At 39.7% G+C, this 16,056-nt stretch overlaps 1 protein-coding gene across 1 annotated transcript; it reads right to left on the reverse strand.

The window, feature by feature from the left end:
- Nucleotides 1-123: 123 nt before the first annotated feature.
- ifih1 (interferon induced with helicase C domain 1) lies at nt 124-14,649 on the reverse strand. The gene is made up of 16 exons (XM_037789310.1): nt 14,098-14,649; nt 11,823-11,985; nt 11,358-11,468; nt 10,330-10,404; nt 7,208-7,425; nt 6,438-6,648; nt 5,238-5,455; nt 4,635-4,736; nt 4,420-4,543; nt 4,096-4,302; nt 2,973-3,229; nt 2,724-2,873; nt 2,435-2,596; nt 2,156-2,346; nt 1,912-2,005; nt 124-1,477 (listed from the first exon to the last, which is right to left on the reverse strand). Exons 1-16 carry the CDS (start codon nt 14,533-14,535, stop codon nt 1,280-1,282), a joined length of 2,919 nt encoding a protein of 972 aa, XP_037645238.1. The 5' UTR covers nt 14,536-14,649; the 3' UTR covers nt 124-1,279.
- Nucleotides 14,650-16,056: the final 1,407 nt, after the last annotated feature.

Below are 16,056 nucleotides of genomic sequence, written 5' to 3' on the forward strand. Positions count from 1 at the left end.
CCACCCCACATAATAATAGTGTTGGGTAGTAATTAGTGTTTTTTTATTATTATTATTATATTGTGGATTCATTATTGAGAACATAAGTGCAATTAAAAAAAAGAAGAAAAAAAGCACAAACCAGATAGTGGACATACTTTTATTACTCAATGATCCATTACCAGTGCAATCAGATCCCTCAGGTGTCTATGTGTATGCTGAAGTTATTCTTTAAAAAAAGGATGGGTCTAAAAATAGCAATCTGTGACTGGCTCAACAGTTGGATTTAATGGAAAATCACCAGCACTTGTTTATGTGCGTTTGTGTTGTTGACAGGTGGGCTCTGAGGGGCTATCACAGGCTCAGTGGCTCCAATCTCAGGAGACCACATGAAGGTTTGGAGAGGAAAATCATTTTTTTCCCCCCCCTGTTCATTTTGTATATCAGTGATGCACACAATATGGAAACTTACAGAACATACATTTCACGATTGTTACAAAGCAGTGGTGGACTCAGGCTGTCTGAGGGGCAGAGGGCGAAAAACAAAATAAAAAAAGGCACCAGCGCACAATTTTCTAGCATGTACTTTAAGGCAGCCTATATGGCACTGCTTCATTGTTTTTCTCAATTTTAAGGCCACCCTAGAGGGCACTTTATCACGTTTTCTCTACTGGAAGGGCACCTTAGAGGGCACTTCATCAAGTTTCTCCACTAGGACACCCTTAGAGGGCACTTCATCACGTTTTCTCTACTGAAAGGGCATCCTAGGGGACATTGCATCACGTTTTCTCCACTAGAAGGGGACACTAGAGGGCACTTCATCACATTTTCTACACTAGAAGGGCACCCTAAGGGGCACTTCATCAAGTTTTCTCTACTAGCAGGACAACCTAGAGGGCACTTTAACACGTTTCCTCCACTAGAAGGACAACCTAGAGGGCACTTCATCACGTTTCCTCCACTAGAAGGGGCACATCCCAGAGTCCACCAGTGTTACAGAGCCTCTGCAGTAAATTCAACATAAAGTATCCCATACACAACAAACCAAACATGCAAATTCATATTTTGACAATCTAACATACTTGTGAAGCCTTTTCCCAATAAAATGATAAAAATATTGTACGTGCTTTGCAGCACATGCTTAAATCCACCACCATCAGTGACTCCAGTTATCGCGACAATTTAGCACTCAAAGGAAGCATTGCATTTACCAGTGTGATGGGTACAGCTGCTGTGCAAGCCAAAGTTAAAAATACAAAATCAATGATTTTGTGATTCTTAATGAGTAAGTAGCTGTGATTCATTCAGTGTCTTCCTCATCTGAGCTCGCTGCCATCTGGCTTGCATATTCAGCGTAGTCAAAGGCGGGAAACCTGATGGCGAGATCCTTCCACTGGGTGCATTTGCTGATCTTCTTTCCGTCGTACGTCACCACAAAGTATTTCACATGGAGGCTGGGGCAATCGATCCCTCGGTAGAGCATCATGGAACCCCATCTCTGCAACGGAAATCAGCCGTTAAAACATAAAAGGGACGCTACGGTAGTGTTGGTTTTTGCATTGAGTAAGCAAAGACTTGTTCAATGACAAAACAAATTAATGCCATTTGTGCGCTCAGCTGAAATACAATTTGAGAGGATAATGGCCAACAGAGAATCATTTTAATGTGGCAGGCCTGGCCTTAAATAAAAAGATATGGAATCATCTGGTTGTAGTTATATCTCATGTGATCCTCGGACTTATTTTCTCTCCCACTTATTTCAATTTGGTCTCATTTCCCAGTTTACTCGGATTCTCAGACAGCTAGTCACCGATACAGAGACTAGTCCCTCTGACTGTTGCATGCAGCGTCATGGCTGTAGCTTCATATTGAATGAACAGACATGAAAGTGGCATCAACTAAAAAAACACCAACTTTCTGAAATACATTTACCTGCCCGCAGACTTTGCATACTATGTAGTAATTGGTCTCATATTCTAGAAGTCGCTCTTGAAGAGTTGTATTTTCTGTCTGAATGAAAAGTGTTCTGAAAAAGAAAAGAAGATTTGATTTGATTTTGGACAAATTCGCTATGCATGCAGGGTATAATTCATCATCAGAGCGTAATTACAACTGCGGCATACAGTTTATACATGATGGAATAATGTTGAAGTCGACTCTGAATTGTAATTTGTACCTGAACTCTGGTGTTATATTGACTCTGTGCATGTCTTCGATCATCTGGATGTCATCGCCGGTGCAGACGGGCTTGTTGCAGCCTCGGCAGCTGAACTTCACTTCACCCTTCTGAAGCTGCATGACTTTCTGCTTCTTCTTTGTGTTTCTCACCTTCTCCTCCAGTATAGCCTGCATCTGAAACTCTAAGATCTGGTGAAAAGAAAAAAAAACATTTCAAAGAAGGTCTTACGACACTGTGGGTTTCAGATTAAAAAATAAGTTTGCAGTAAAAACGTACCCGTTTTTCATAGATCGCTTGATCCAAAGCTCTGATTTTGACAATGGCTTTGTTCATCATTTTAATGAGGTACTCATTGACACTCTCCTTCTCGGCCACCCCAGAGTCCTTCACCTCTACCAGAGTGTAACTGCTGTCCTCAGCTCTTCCTCTGCCTTGAGCCTGCAAAAGGTAATGATAGTCAATGGTAAGAAACCACTTTAATATTTTACATCTGTATAATGGTGTCTTTATTACTGGATATATAAGTGATCCATCTTTAACACAATCCACAGTGTGATTCACTGACCTGCACCATGGCAATCTCATTGGTCACGAGGCCGTATCTGATAACAACATTGCACGCTGGTATGTCCAATCCCTCCTCTGCCACTGTGGTCGCAATCAGCAAGTTGATTTCACCATCTCGGAATTTGGTCAACACGTCCCTTTGCTCTGCCTGATTTACAAAAAATTGTATTGAGAAGAAGGTTATGTGTGCATTGGATGTGAAGTGTGTAGGAAGCTATAGGCAAAAAAATGTTTAGTGTGCACTCACAGAGGTCATCGGTTTAACAACACTCTGGTCTCCCCCTCCGATCACATGTGAGGCTTTCACTCCAATGTCAGCAAACTTGGAGTTTTCCTGAATCCACTGACTTAGAGCGATAGCACTGCGACGTGTTTTGGTGAAAATGATCCCTCTGGCCTCATCCCTGCTGCTGAACTCTTGCAGAATTTTACCTCGTAGTTTCGACAGGCTGTCATTTTCATACTCGGGCTTCTCTGCGAGTCTCTGCAGCTCCTCCCTTTTCTCTGCAAGACACAGATTTTAAAGAACTTTGGTAAATTATTGGTATCATTTTAAAGGTTAAAGAGGACCTATTATGTTAATTTTCAGGTTCATGCTTGTATTTTGTGTTTCTAGTAGAATATGTTTACATGCTTTAATGTTAAAAAACACTTTACTTTGCTCATACCGGCTGTGTTGAAGCGCCTCCTTTCAGCCTCTGTCGGCCCTTCCCTTCCGAAAAGCCTAGTCTGCTCTGATTGGTCACTTGTCCCAATCTGTTGTGATTGGTCAACCGAACCAAACTCTTCTGACTCCACTCAAGCTCCACTCTAACTAGCTTAGTTTGAGGGCGTGCCAAACTAGGCGCTAGGCAGGTATTATGCAAATATGTTACATGGTGACATCACCACGTTACGGAAGAAAAGGCAGGACTTCAATCAAGGCGTTTCAGGCAGTTCAGGAACAGTGTTTCTTTGGGGGAGGACTTTGGGCTTTGTAACTTTGCAGACATTTTACATGCACAAAAAACTATACAACACTAAAGGAAAGGGAAAAAGCAAAATAAGTCCTCTTTAAGGGGACACTTCAACATTTTGGGATACACATTTATTCGCGTAGTTGTTGAGAGTTAGATGAGAAGATTGATACAACTACTCCGGTAAATATAGCGCTACAGCCAGTAGCCAGTTAGCTCAAAAGATTGGAACATATTATTCCCAGGCTAGCTGTTTCCATATGTTTCCAGTCTTTATGCTAAGCTAAACTAACCAGCACCTTGCCTTATATTTACAGATATGAGAATGGTGATCTAACTCTCGTCAAGAAAGCAAATAAGCTCATTTCCCAAAAACTACTGAGTTAAAACACAACAATAACAACACCCCAATACCTTTAAACAAATTGAAGAGGAATCTCTCAGTATCTGTGATTTGCTCCACGTCTGGTGTTGTTTTTCTCTTTATCTCCTCCTCGTGGTATTTGTTCAGGAAGCTGAGGGCATCACGCATGCGAATGGTGTTGCTGAGATTCAGGCCCTCGTTGTACTGTCGAAGGTGCTCCGTACAAACTCGCACTTTCTGATTTCCCTCTGTTGCAGCTAAAATGGAGTGAGACAAGTTTTTTTTATATCCAAGAAGCCAGGTAGTTTGTTATCAAAGAGGGAAACTGGGCAAAGGAAAGTATCCCTGAAGATGAGCATAAATATTGCGCTCACCTGTTCGCTCTTTTTGAACAACCCACTGTTCATATGTCTGAGAGCCAAGATCATAGCTGGGGCTCAGCTCGGCATGGGTTTGAATGGCATTCATGATGTTCTTGATTACATCACCAAAGGGATCCTGAAAAGGACACACACATGTAACGCTGTCTTAGAGAGAAAACTGTGTTAACAAGCTGCCACGAGGCCGACTCCTGTTCCAACAAATGTACCTCTTTTCTGTCTTCAACACTTAAAGTGATTTTCCTTGGTTCCCTTTTGAATTTTCCAAGTTCCCCTGTCATCAATTTGTAAGCATCCAAGTTTGCACAAATCTACGAAAGAGACACACATATTTACATTGTTGGAATTAATCAAAATCTCCACCTTAGTGATGCACACCATTTCTGCTGAACTTCTGCTTGTCAGACACAGAGCTGAAGCCAAAAGGCTGTTTTCAATTTTTGACTTTTGTGGCAGTAGGAAACTTTATGGCTGGTGTGTGTGTGTGTGTGTGTGTGTGTGTGTGTGTGTGTGTGTGTGCAGGAGCAGTGTGGAATATTTGAAACAGCTTGGCTGGATGAACAGGATCCTCGATGACTAAGGCAGGGAAACTTGGGGTGGGATTTGGATGAACAAAAGATGAAGAAGTGAAACTAAATGAAAGACTGACGTTGTCAGTGGTCACATGAATATACTAGGTGTGGACACAATTAAAGCAACAGCTTGATGAATAACAGGTTAATCATCTCTTCAGTGACTGTTAAGGCCATAGCTTCTGGTGTTATTATAGTAGTTTATGTAGGTGTGGACAGGAAGCTGAGAAAAGTAGTTACGCGCAGTATGTGGTCCTCGGCTTTCTCCATTTTCGAGGCTCCCCCGACCCCCGGTGAGGCAGTCAGGCCCAGGATCTGAGGGAGGGGCATGGGCTCCTTCTGCAACTTCTCCAGCTTCTTGTTCTTGTGCTTCTGCTTCAGGTAGCGCATCATTATGTGATTGTAGACGCCTCCTTTCTGGGTGTGGTGACACTCATCTATCACGATCAGTGTCAGATCTACATGAAGAGAAGACAACCAAACACATACATGAATGTACAGTATGTGACACGCAAAGTAGCAACAAGAGGAATGAACTGTGAGAGATTCTTTGCTAAAAATGTCGTTTAGCAAAATGACTGCTTGCTTTGTTAAAACATTTACATTTCTGAATGTCTCACTGTAACATTACCGTCCAAGGGACTACAATTTTCTCAATCAAGCAGTGCCATTTATATGTCATTTATTTGTGTTTCTCATATAAACAGATGTGATTTTCACTCTTTCTTTAAGAGAGATCCTCCCACACAAACCAGCACTTTTCTAGGAAACCCTGACGCAGCAGTTTAAGCCACACAATAACATACGCTGGCAAACTTCAAAAATAGCTTCCAACTCGTTTCTTATTTTTTGTATTTTACAAAAGTGTGAATTATAATCATTCACAAGTTTAACCAGAGTGATACAAATTTGTCCCCGGAGGAAAGGAAGAATATAAAGGAGTGGCAGCTTGATGTACTGTGGGTGATAGAAGCTCTCATGTGAATTTGATCAGCCACACACTGATGGCTTGAACAGACGTGTGGCCTGGAAGGCAGGAGAGAGGAAAAAAAAAAGAAAAAGGACACGCTCTCAGGCGTTTCAACAAACAGCATATGTTCCACTGAGGTGGCTATTCCACCTTGGACTGGTGAGTGCCAACGAGAGTGAACAGCAGAGCCGGAAGACTTTGACAAGATCCTGTCAGGTATCATCAGGGGAGATGTTACGAGTCCTCTGGGTGGCTTTCTATTCCAAAACCTGTCAGTGTCTGTGGTTTAAGCCTGGGCAGATATTAACTTAAGGTTTTAGGAAGCCTTTAAAAAAAAACGTTGAGTTGTTGTGACCTTATTTTAATTTCGAAACGCTGGTCTGTTTTTGAGTTGTTTACTAAAACCAAAGGAAACTGTTGAGCCAAGGAGGAGTTATTTACATTCCTGTGTTAGAATTGTAAAATCATACCGCTCAAGTTCACCCCTTCGTCCTCGCCTTGGTCAGCCCTCTCCAAGTAATTCTCCAGGATCTGGGCTGTGCAAATGATGACGTCATATTTCTTCACGATCTCTGGGAAAGAGATTTTGAGCTTGCAGTCTCCACTGACTCTCTCCACTTTATATGTCGGCTTCAAAAACGGCAAGAACTCTTCGGTATAATGCTGCTCGACGAGAGGAATCTGCAGGACACCAGACCACAAACAATGTTATGAAGTCGATGCTACAAAGTTCAGAAATAACTCAATAAAAGAAATTAGGAAATATCGGCATAGTTTCTATTACTACAAATCTCCTGATGATTTGATTTTGTTGTTCATTGTTAAAAGTTCAGCGAGACACTCCCTTTTCTGCAGAGAAACCACTAAGGAATTTAGGATTCTGTACTTTCCAGTGTTGAAGAATGAACCTCTGTGATCAGTTTCAATCACACGCTATCACTATTTCTCAAGCTGTTTTAAAACTCAACTAAACACTTTTATAGCTGGAAAACCTTTAATCCAAAATGGATTAAGTGGTGGTCTTTTCCAGCGCAGAGCCGATCGCATGCATGCCAAATAGTACCAAAGTGCAGGGGAATATCTAAACCTTAAGGCATGTAATTTGTGGTGAGCTGACCCACATGTGCAAATTGACTGAAAGATAGAAATGTTTTCTTTGGATTTGAGAAAGAGGACATATGTAGGTCAACATAACGGTGCAAAGCCATAAGTCTGATAAACCAGACTTGGGTTGTTGTACCTTGTTCACCAGGATGACCACTTTCCCTGAACGCTCCTCTGCCCTCCTGTGGTCCAGATGTTTTTTGGTAATATAAACTGCGACTCTGGTTTTACCGCTTCCTGTCGGGAGGCATATGATGATGTTTTTCCCCTCCAAGGCAGGTCTAGCGACGTCCATCTGATAATCGCGGAGAACAATATCAGCTTTTTTTGGGCCTCCCGCCGCTGCTACTGGTTCTGTAATGCAGAGCAGAGGTTCAGACAGACAAAACTTCTCGTCTGTGTCAGCAAACCACAATTACAGGCATTACCAGCAGGAAACGACTGTGCTTGTCATTGTTTGTGGTTTTGGTCCTGGGGTGGAATGTTTTCTTTGAGCTGCTATTAAAAATGCTAAACATACCGTATGCACATGTGCTGAATTCATGGAATATGTTCTACATTTAAAGCATAAACACTGAGCATTCAGACTTTCATTGCGCCTATAAAACCACATGTCTTAGGTACAGTAGTTAAGATATGAACACTGTGCGCTATAAATCATGTCAGTGAGAGGCACTATTGTATCATATCCGCTTAGTGCAAACTATAAAGTTCAAAGTTTTAAAGAACTGAGCCAAAAGCAGGCCGACAGATGTCAGCGTTCAAGTATAAATAGAGTGCTACAGGAATGAGTCCTAAAACCGGAAATGAGTTCGCATTTTAGCACTTCCTGTTCCCTCGTCTTGAAGTCAATGTTTTATTGAATGGGTTTTTGGTTAGAAATAAGGTCTGTGGTTAACACAAGCTTAAGAGCTTTAACGTTTTGTTCTAAGGCGGTTGCTAACAAGAGGCTAAATGAGACTACTAAACGCCATCACGCCGACTCGTCCCCCGTTTCAGCCTCATTGTGTACACTCGCGCTCATGCGACCGTGGTGTGGTTAATTTATGGCCTAATGTTAGCTTTTTACTTCTGCCGATCGCATTCATGCTTCAATAATCATAAAAGTGGTGTTCATTTGTGAAGATTATCATTCTGAACAAAACGTTTACGTATCATAAACGATTGTTTGCCACAGATCTTATCTTTTCTGCAATAATCCAAACCCAATGGGTCAAATTGGCTTTTTGTTGAGGGATCCCAGGGCGATGCTGAAAATCATCATCCCCGCAGCACAATCTATGTAATCTGGCTTTTTAATCTAAAACTGGAAGTCACATTTAAAAGGTACGAGCCAATTGAACTACCTCAAATTTTCCAGGGCAATGTACAGTATTTCCTTGCACAAGCTGACACCTGCATGTGTTTATCTTTTATCATTTAGATTTCCCCAAAGCTGCTTGGGTGTGTATCATTTCATCACACTTCATTTCAGTAATGTTTTCCCTGTTCTTGAGGTCTATTTGTGCCAGTATTTTGTCTTATTTTCCTGTTTGCAAGGACACTATGATCCACTTCAGTCAGACTTTGAGTCGCTGGCAGGCTATGACTCATGTACCCCCCTCTCTGCTACCTTCCTTCAACTCAAGGCTCTACGTTCCCCCGCCTCCGCCCCCCCAGTTATGAGTTCAAACCCCCAGAAAGCTTTTTTATCCCCAAAGTGCAGACAGCTTTTCATTTTCCCTCTGAGACTTTGGTATGCCAGAGATTAAAGTGCTGTTTCTAGCAATTGCATGGAAGTAAATACACGTCTGTGCCGATGGCGAGATAGAGCTTTAACAACAATAAGAAGTAAACAGTGGCCTGCTCGGCCCCCCTGAATTTTTACCAGCAGTTCCCAGACGCTAAACGAACTTATGCTAGAGCTGGAAAGTCAACAATCAGCTGTGTTTAATACCGTTCCAATAAGAACAGAAAACCCACAGGCTTATTTTTCAGTATGATTCAGTGCAGTGAAATTAATTTCAGAAGAGCCACGAATAATTCTGCACATGCAACTCGTTTCACAGTCTGAAAAGACGATCTAACACGTAATCTTTTCTGTTTAAAGCGAGCACTCAGGTTTATGGCGTTACTCACATTAATGAGACAAACTGTACTGTAACCTCTTATTAAGAAAATAAAAGACACCTCCACCGTTTCTTCACATGATGTAATTATTTCCACTGCCTCATTACTCCACATGCCTCTCCTTTTGTGTCACTTCTCTGCTCTGGGTTGATTATCACTAATGCAGCCATTTATTATGCAAACACAATGTCGGAAAGGTACTTCATGTGAGCACAGTGCAGTGAGAGATGATGATGATGATGTAGCAGCTTTTGAAACAATCAAACAAAATGAAGAATGATATAAGCCTAGAGGTGCAAAGGAAGGCCCCACACCACAGCGACTTGAATCTCAACTTCTCCTTTACATAACTTCACAATGCGCCGATATACAGTCAGCATGTGGTTTTCATTTAAAGCGCTGGCTGGCTATGCTCTGTTGACCTCTATGTGGTCCATCATGGTGCACACATGGAACATATTCTTTGGTGTCGAGCAGCCAGAAATGTTCCACTTGCAATGCGTTCCAAACGCACTCATTCTGCCTTTATGATACTATACGGCAGGCCTGTTCAATTGGCGGCACGTGGGCCTTTAACGACCTCAATCTGGCCCTTTGATTATTTATAAATATGACAAAAGTATGTAAAAAATAATTATTTCTTCCAATAAGAGAGTTTATTCCCGTTCATAAACGTTACAACTCACGCTATTGAAGCTGTTGCAGGCTGTTGCAATATCATTGCGATTATATTAGGGCTGTCAATCGATTAAAATATTTAATCACAATTTATCGCATGATTGTCCATGATTAATCGCACAGTTTTTTATCTGTTCCAAATGTACCTATGCTGAGGGAATTTAGGAGAGTCAAACTGAATAAAAGATGTTAAATGCAACATTGTGTTTATTAAAACAACAACCTACTAAGATTAAAAAGATTCAGACAGGAAATGTAAATGTTTGTCCATTTTTCAAATCTGGCCCTTTAAAAAAGTAATCGAACAGGCTTGCTATGGGGCATCTACACATCCAGCGTACATTTTGTCTTGCATTTGTTTTTTCGTGTGTGATCTACTGGGACCAGAACCAGAACACGCTTTTTAGATTACTACCAGACTTTGAACAACATCAACAGTATGAATGGTGAGCGAGGGTGGATCAGTCCCACCTGGTTGTGAGGAGGGCTCCTCCGAGCTGTCTGGCAGTTGTTTGGAATCAGTGCTCGCTGCTTCGTACAGGTCTGAAAAAGATAGTTCAAGTTTATTGTCATATGCATTAATAAGTACAACTCATGCATTCAAATGCAAACATTTTCAAGAAGCAATGTCCCAGTTACTCGTGATAATCCACAGACCTGGTTATGGACAGTTTCAAAAGTGACAAATGTGACTCTAGCGTGTGTTTTATTATCTAGTTTAGATGAACGTGTCCATATAAAAACTTTACACGCAAAATGAAAAGGATCTACAGGGACAAACACCACTCAGGGAAGAAAGGAGGTTAAACACGCTTCAACTGTTTCACAAGGAATAGTAAACCTGTCCGGTGCTCACAGATGTAGGTCAATCTTGTAACAGGAGAGACTTCAGAGACCTGGTCCAAAGCACCACTGGAGCACACTGATTTAAGACAATCAGCTTTATTAGAAGACTAACGCTTTGACGCCAACTGCGTTTTCATCAGAGTCCAAAAAGCGTTAGTCTTCTAATAAAGTTGATTGCCTTAAATCTGTGTGCTCCAGTGTGCTTCGGACCTGGTCTCTGAAGTCTCTCCGGTTACAAGACACCACTAAGGGTAAGTGAGAAAATATGTGTTTTGTGATTTGGGTGAACTGAACAATAAACTGCCTGCTGGACAGTATGAATGTCCACATTCAGTTACTCTACTTGTTCAATATGTACTGAATCAGGGCTGCTGTCAGTTGTTATCACTGACATCTAAAGATATAATTAGGACCGACAACCTGAAAACATAACATATGAGTTTTGGCTGTCCGTACCGTTCTTGTGAACGTGATATCTCAGGAATACCTCAAGAATTCATATGCTAATTATGACAATTTCAAATGTCTAAAAGGATAAAATGATGACATTTTAGACATGGATGTAAACTGCAATTTGACTGGTTGGCGGGGGCATACGACCGCAAGGCGCTAATTCTAATCACTGATTGTTGAATAGAGGTGTTGTGTCAGACCTTCCTCCATAGCCTCCTGCGTTGAGCTGACGACCACATACTGCGGGAGATCAGCTGCAGCTTCACTTCCAGTAGGTTCATCTTTCAGTGAGAGCAGTTTGTCATCAGAGCCTAATGAGAAATAAATAAATAAATCACACTATTATAATCACGCTACTATAATCAATAATCTCTACCTAACGACAAGACTGCCTAATGACATTCCCTGTGATGGGTGTGTACAGCCTATGGGGGCCCCATGCTTTTAAGAGCCCCAGACTGGCTAGATTATTTTTTTATTATTTTAATGTACTGTACTTCAGAGAAAAAAAACCTTTACCCCTATTGGTTCATAAGAGACATAAAAAAAAAATCAGGATCAGCTGAAAAGCACAACGGCTGAAAGAATAACATGACCAAGATTTACTAAAAAAAGTCCCTAAACTTAATCCACCACTGGGTGTGTGCTCCAGTAAAGTCAGTCACCTTTCACAGGTGACCCTCCAGTCAGCTCGTACAGGTGCTTGTGTTCAGTTTGACGCAGGATCTCGTGAAATGTAGAAAACCATCCCGGTCGACCTCTCACGATACATTTCAGAAGTTCTCGGGCTCCACTTCTGTTTCCTTCACTTGCTGTTTTTGTTTTAATCTGCAACATGAGCATAATAACTACAGTACACTGGTTTTATGCAATCAGAGGGAAGTACAGTCAGTACTCCCCTTTCCAAATAGATGTTTATTCAAGTATGCTACTAGTATACTTATTTTAAACTTAAAATAATAAGAGAATGTACTTTCAGTACTTATCAGAGATATACTTAAGTATACTTAGTTTATACTGACAAGTATACAGTACAGTCTAAGTATACTTGGCTTATACTTGTACTTTAATCTTTTGATCAAGATATGCTTAAGTATAATTAAGTATTCTTGCCTTATACGTCTACAGAAAAGAATACTTGGCGTGTAGTTGTGCTTACTTTTTGATAGAGTAGCCTATTAAAGTGTGTGAGAGTTTCTAAACAAATGTTTTGATACAAATTTACTTCAAATTCATCAATAATTTTCTACATTTTTGGATTCTCCATTCACCATGGAGGCATGTGAGAAAAATGTCTTTAATTGTTTTTTAAATTATCACAAAACATCTAGTCAAATAGCAAAAGGAGCAAGTCTCTTTATGCAATACATAAATCATTGGCTAAATACTATAAGTTAAAGTAAACAAAGTGTACTTTCATAAACTAAAAAGTGGGCTACAAGTATATAGTATACATATTCACTTGTAGTATAGTTCATAGTTTAGTTGCAGTACAAAATACAACTTAGATGTAAACTAGTTGTGTACTCAAAGTTTACTGTTCTTACACTTAAAGTATAGTGTACTTTTATAAAACTAAAAAAATGGGCCAATTTAGTCCCGAGCATTGAATTATTACTCTTAAGTATACTAATAGTATATTGATATTAGTATACTTACTACATAAAGTAGACATTGGGGGAAATACTCTTGAACTTGACTTGAGTATTCTTCATAAATAAACTTGAAGCATAGGCTATTACTTTTTTTATAAGGGTCTGCAGGACAAGTATATAGTATTGTGGCAGCTGCCAATTCTCTGGTGCTTGCTGTTGTTTCCCTTTTCCCTGGTGTTTTTTTGGTTGAGTTGCTGAGTGATTAGAGGGTTATTCAGTTCACCTGTTGCGCAGGGTGTGGGGACTGGCTCTTAAATGATAGTTGAGAGCAGCTTGGTGCATTCCCCTCTTGGCCAATCAGGGTGTAACGACGACCTTTCTGTAGGGCTTAAAAGAGGAGGGAAACTGCACACCCAGTGTCATTCTGATCTCTCCTTCACTCAATGCAGCATGTGTTATCAGCTTTACCAGAAACTCTGGTCTGTTTTGGGCCCTTTTGGGATTCTGTGATCTTTGTGTTTTGTTTGTTGAGAGTGTTGACTCTCCTAGTTGGGGAAATAAGTTAAGTGCCAACCAATTGGGTTACCTGCACTGGGACGTTTAGGTACTATTTGTGCAACGATCTGGCTTGCCTTACAATAGCCTAACGCCTGCAGGCTGTATTTTTGTATTCTATTCATTTGTTGATTTTCAATGAAACCCTTTATACCCATTTCTTTTAGTGTATTTTATTTGGGAAAACTTTAAAGGAGGGTAAAAGGAAAAACACAAACCAATATTTCAGTTTCCTTAATTGTTTGTTAATATAGAGGCATTTGTTCATTATTGAAGAGGCATTTGTTCATTATTATTATTAAGAAGGCATTTTATTTTATATTATTATGTGGATGGGAACTGTTTTTCAGTCTTCTGACTGAACAACTAAAGTCTGGGGAACTCAGTACCGCCACAGTATACATATTCACTTGAAGTATAGTTCATAGTATAGTTGCAGTACAAAATACAACTTAGATGTAAACTAGTTGTGTACTCAAAGTTTACTGTTCTTACACTTAAAGTAAAGTATACTTTTATAAACTAAAAAGTGGGCCAATTTAGTCCCAAGAAGTATTGAATTAGTACACTTAAGTATACTAATAGTATATTGATACTACATAAAGTAGAATTTGGGGAAATATACTTGAACTTTACTTAGATAATCTTCATAAATAAACTTGAAGCATAAGCTTCTACTTTTTTTCTAAGGGTCTGCAGGACACATGCCTACATTTGTCTGACATCTCGTGGTCAACCACAGTAAATACATCTACTGGGAACTGGAAAAACTGCACAACAGTGTACTTACAAGCTCTGAGTCATCCTGGGTGATCAGTTCTTTGGAGAAACAGTGGTTGCACACATCATCAGTCTTCATGTCCACCAGACTGGGAGACAGCAGGCGGATGAGTCTGACACAGTAGTCGTTCTCTGCCTCCAGCTCCGGGCCTGGTGGACTCACTTGCATGTACTCAGCTGCAGACTCGCAACCTGAGTTGGACAAGGCGTCGACAAAGGCCCTGAACCAGCCATCTGCGTGGGGTTTCTTTAACACTGCAGATATGAGGAGATCCGTGGCCGCCAGGTCACCGTCAGTCCTCGCTTTCTGTCTGATCTGCTCCCTCTGGTCGGTGTCCATGTCCGGCAAATGATCCAGGACCCGGTCCACCACGATGAGGTATCGCAGCCTCGGCCTGTAGTCTTCAATGAGACGCTCGTTGACATCATCGTCATTATCTAAATCCATTATAACTCGGATCACAGCAGCCTGTCCTTACAGTACAACATGAATCCAGCAGCTACTGGCAGAGAAAACGACGATTCACTCTGCTGAGGAAACTGAACTCCTTTACTTTCGTTTCTCCCAAAGTCTTAAAATAAATAAATAAAACAGGCCACTAGGTGTCAGCATTGCAACATTAATAGGCAGGTCTTAGCACATCAACTACATCAACATTTGCTTGCAACATACTGAGACACTGTTTTCTGTTGTTAAACACCATAAACAATGTTTCTAATATTCATAATAACAGTGAGCTGTTGTTAGACACCATAAACAATGTTTCTAATATCCATAATAATAACAGTGAGCTGTTGTTAGACACCATAAACAATGTTTCTAATATTCATAATAATAACAGTGAGCTGTTGTTAAACATCATAAACAATGTTTCTAATATTCATAATAATAACAGTGAGCTGTTGTTAAACACCATAAACAATGTTTCTAATATTCATAATAACAGTGAGCTGTTGTTAAACACCATAAACAATGTTTCTAATATTCATAATAATAACAGTGAGCTGTTGTTAAACACCATAAACAATGTTTCTAATATTCATAATAAGAGTGACCTGTTGTTAAACACCATAAACAATGTTTCTAATATTCATAATAATAACAGTGAGCTGTTGTTAAACACCATAAACAATGTTTCTAATATTCATAATAACAGTGAGCTGTTGTTAAACACCATAAACAATGTTTCTAATATTCATAATAATAACAGTGAGCTGTTGTTAAACACCATAAACAATGTTTCTAATATTCATAATAAGAGTGACCTGTTGTTAAACACCATAAACAATGTTTCTAATATTCATAATAATAACAGTGAGCTGTTGTTAAACACCATAAACAATGTTTCTAATATCCATAATAATAACAGTGAGCTGTTGTTAAACACCATAAACAATGTTTCTAATATTCATAATAACAGTGAGCTGTTGTTAAACACCATAAACAATGTTTCTAATATCCATAATAATAACAGTGAGCTGTTGTTAAACACCATAAACAATGTTTCTAATATTCATAATAATAACAGTGAGCTGTTGTTAGACACCATAAACAATGTTTCTAATATTCATAATAATAACAGTGAGCTGTTGTTAAACACCATAAACAATGTTTCTAATATTCATAATAATAACAGTGAGCTGTTGTTAAACACCATAAACAATGTTTCTAATATTCATAATAATAACAGTGAGCTGTTGTTAGACACCATAAACAATGTTTCTAATATTCATAATAACAGTGAGCTGTTGTTAAACACCATAAACAATGTTTCTAATATTCATAATAATAACAGTGAGCTGTTGTTAAACACCATAAACAATGTTTCTAATATCCATAATAACAGTGAGCTGTTGTTAAACACCATAAACAATGTTTCTAATATCCATAATAATAACAGTGAGCTGTTGTTAGACACCATAAACAATGTTTCTAATATTCATAATAACAGTGAGCTGTTGTTAAACA

The sequence above is a fragment of the Sebastes umbrosus genome, chromosome 13 (assembly GCF_015220745.1).
Source record: "Sebastes umbrosus isolate fSebUmb1 chromosome 13, fSebUmb1.pri, whole genome shotgun sequence".
Lineage (NCBI taxonomy): Eukaryota > Metazoa > Chordata > Actinopteri > Perciformes > Sebastidae > Sebastes > Sebastes umbrosus.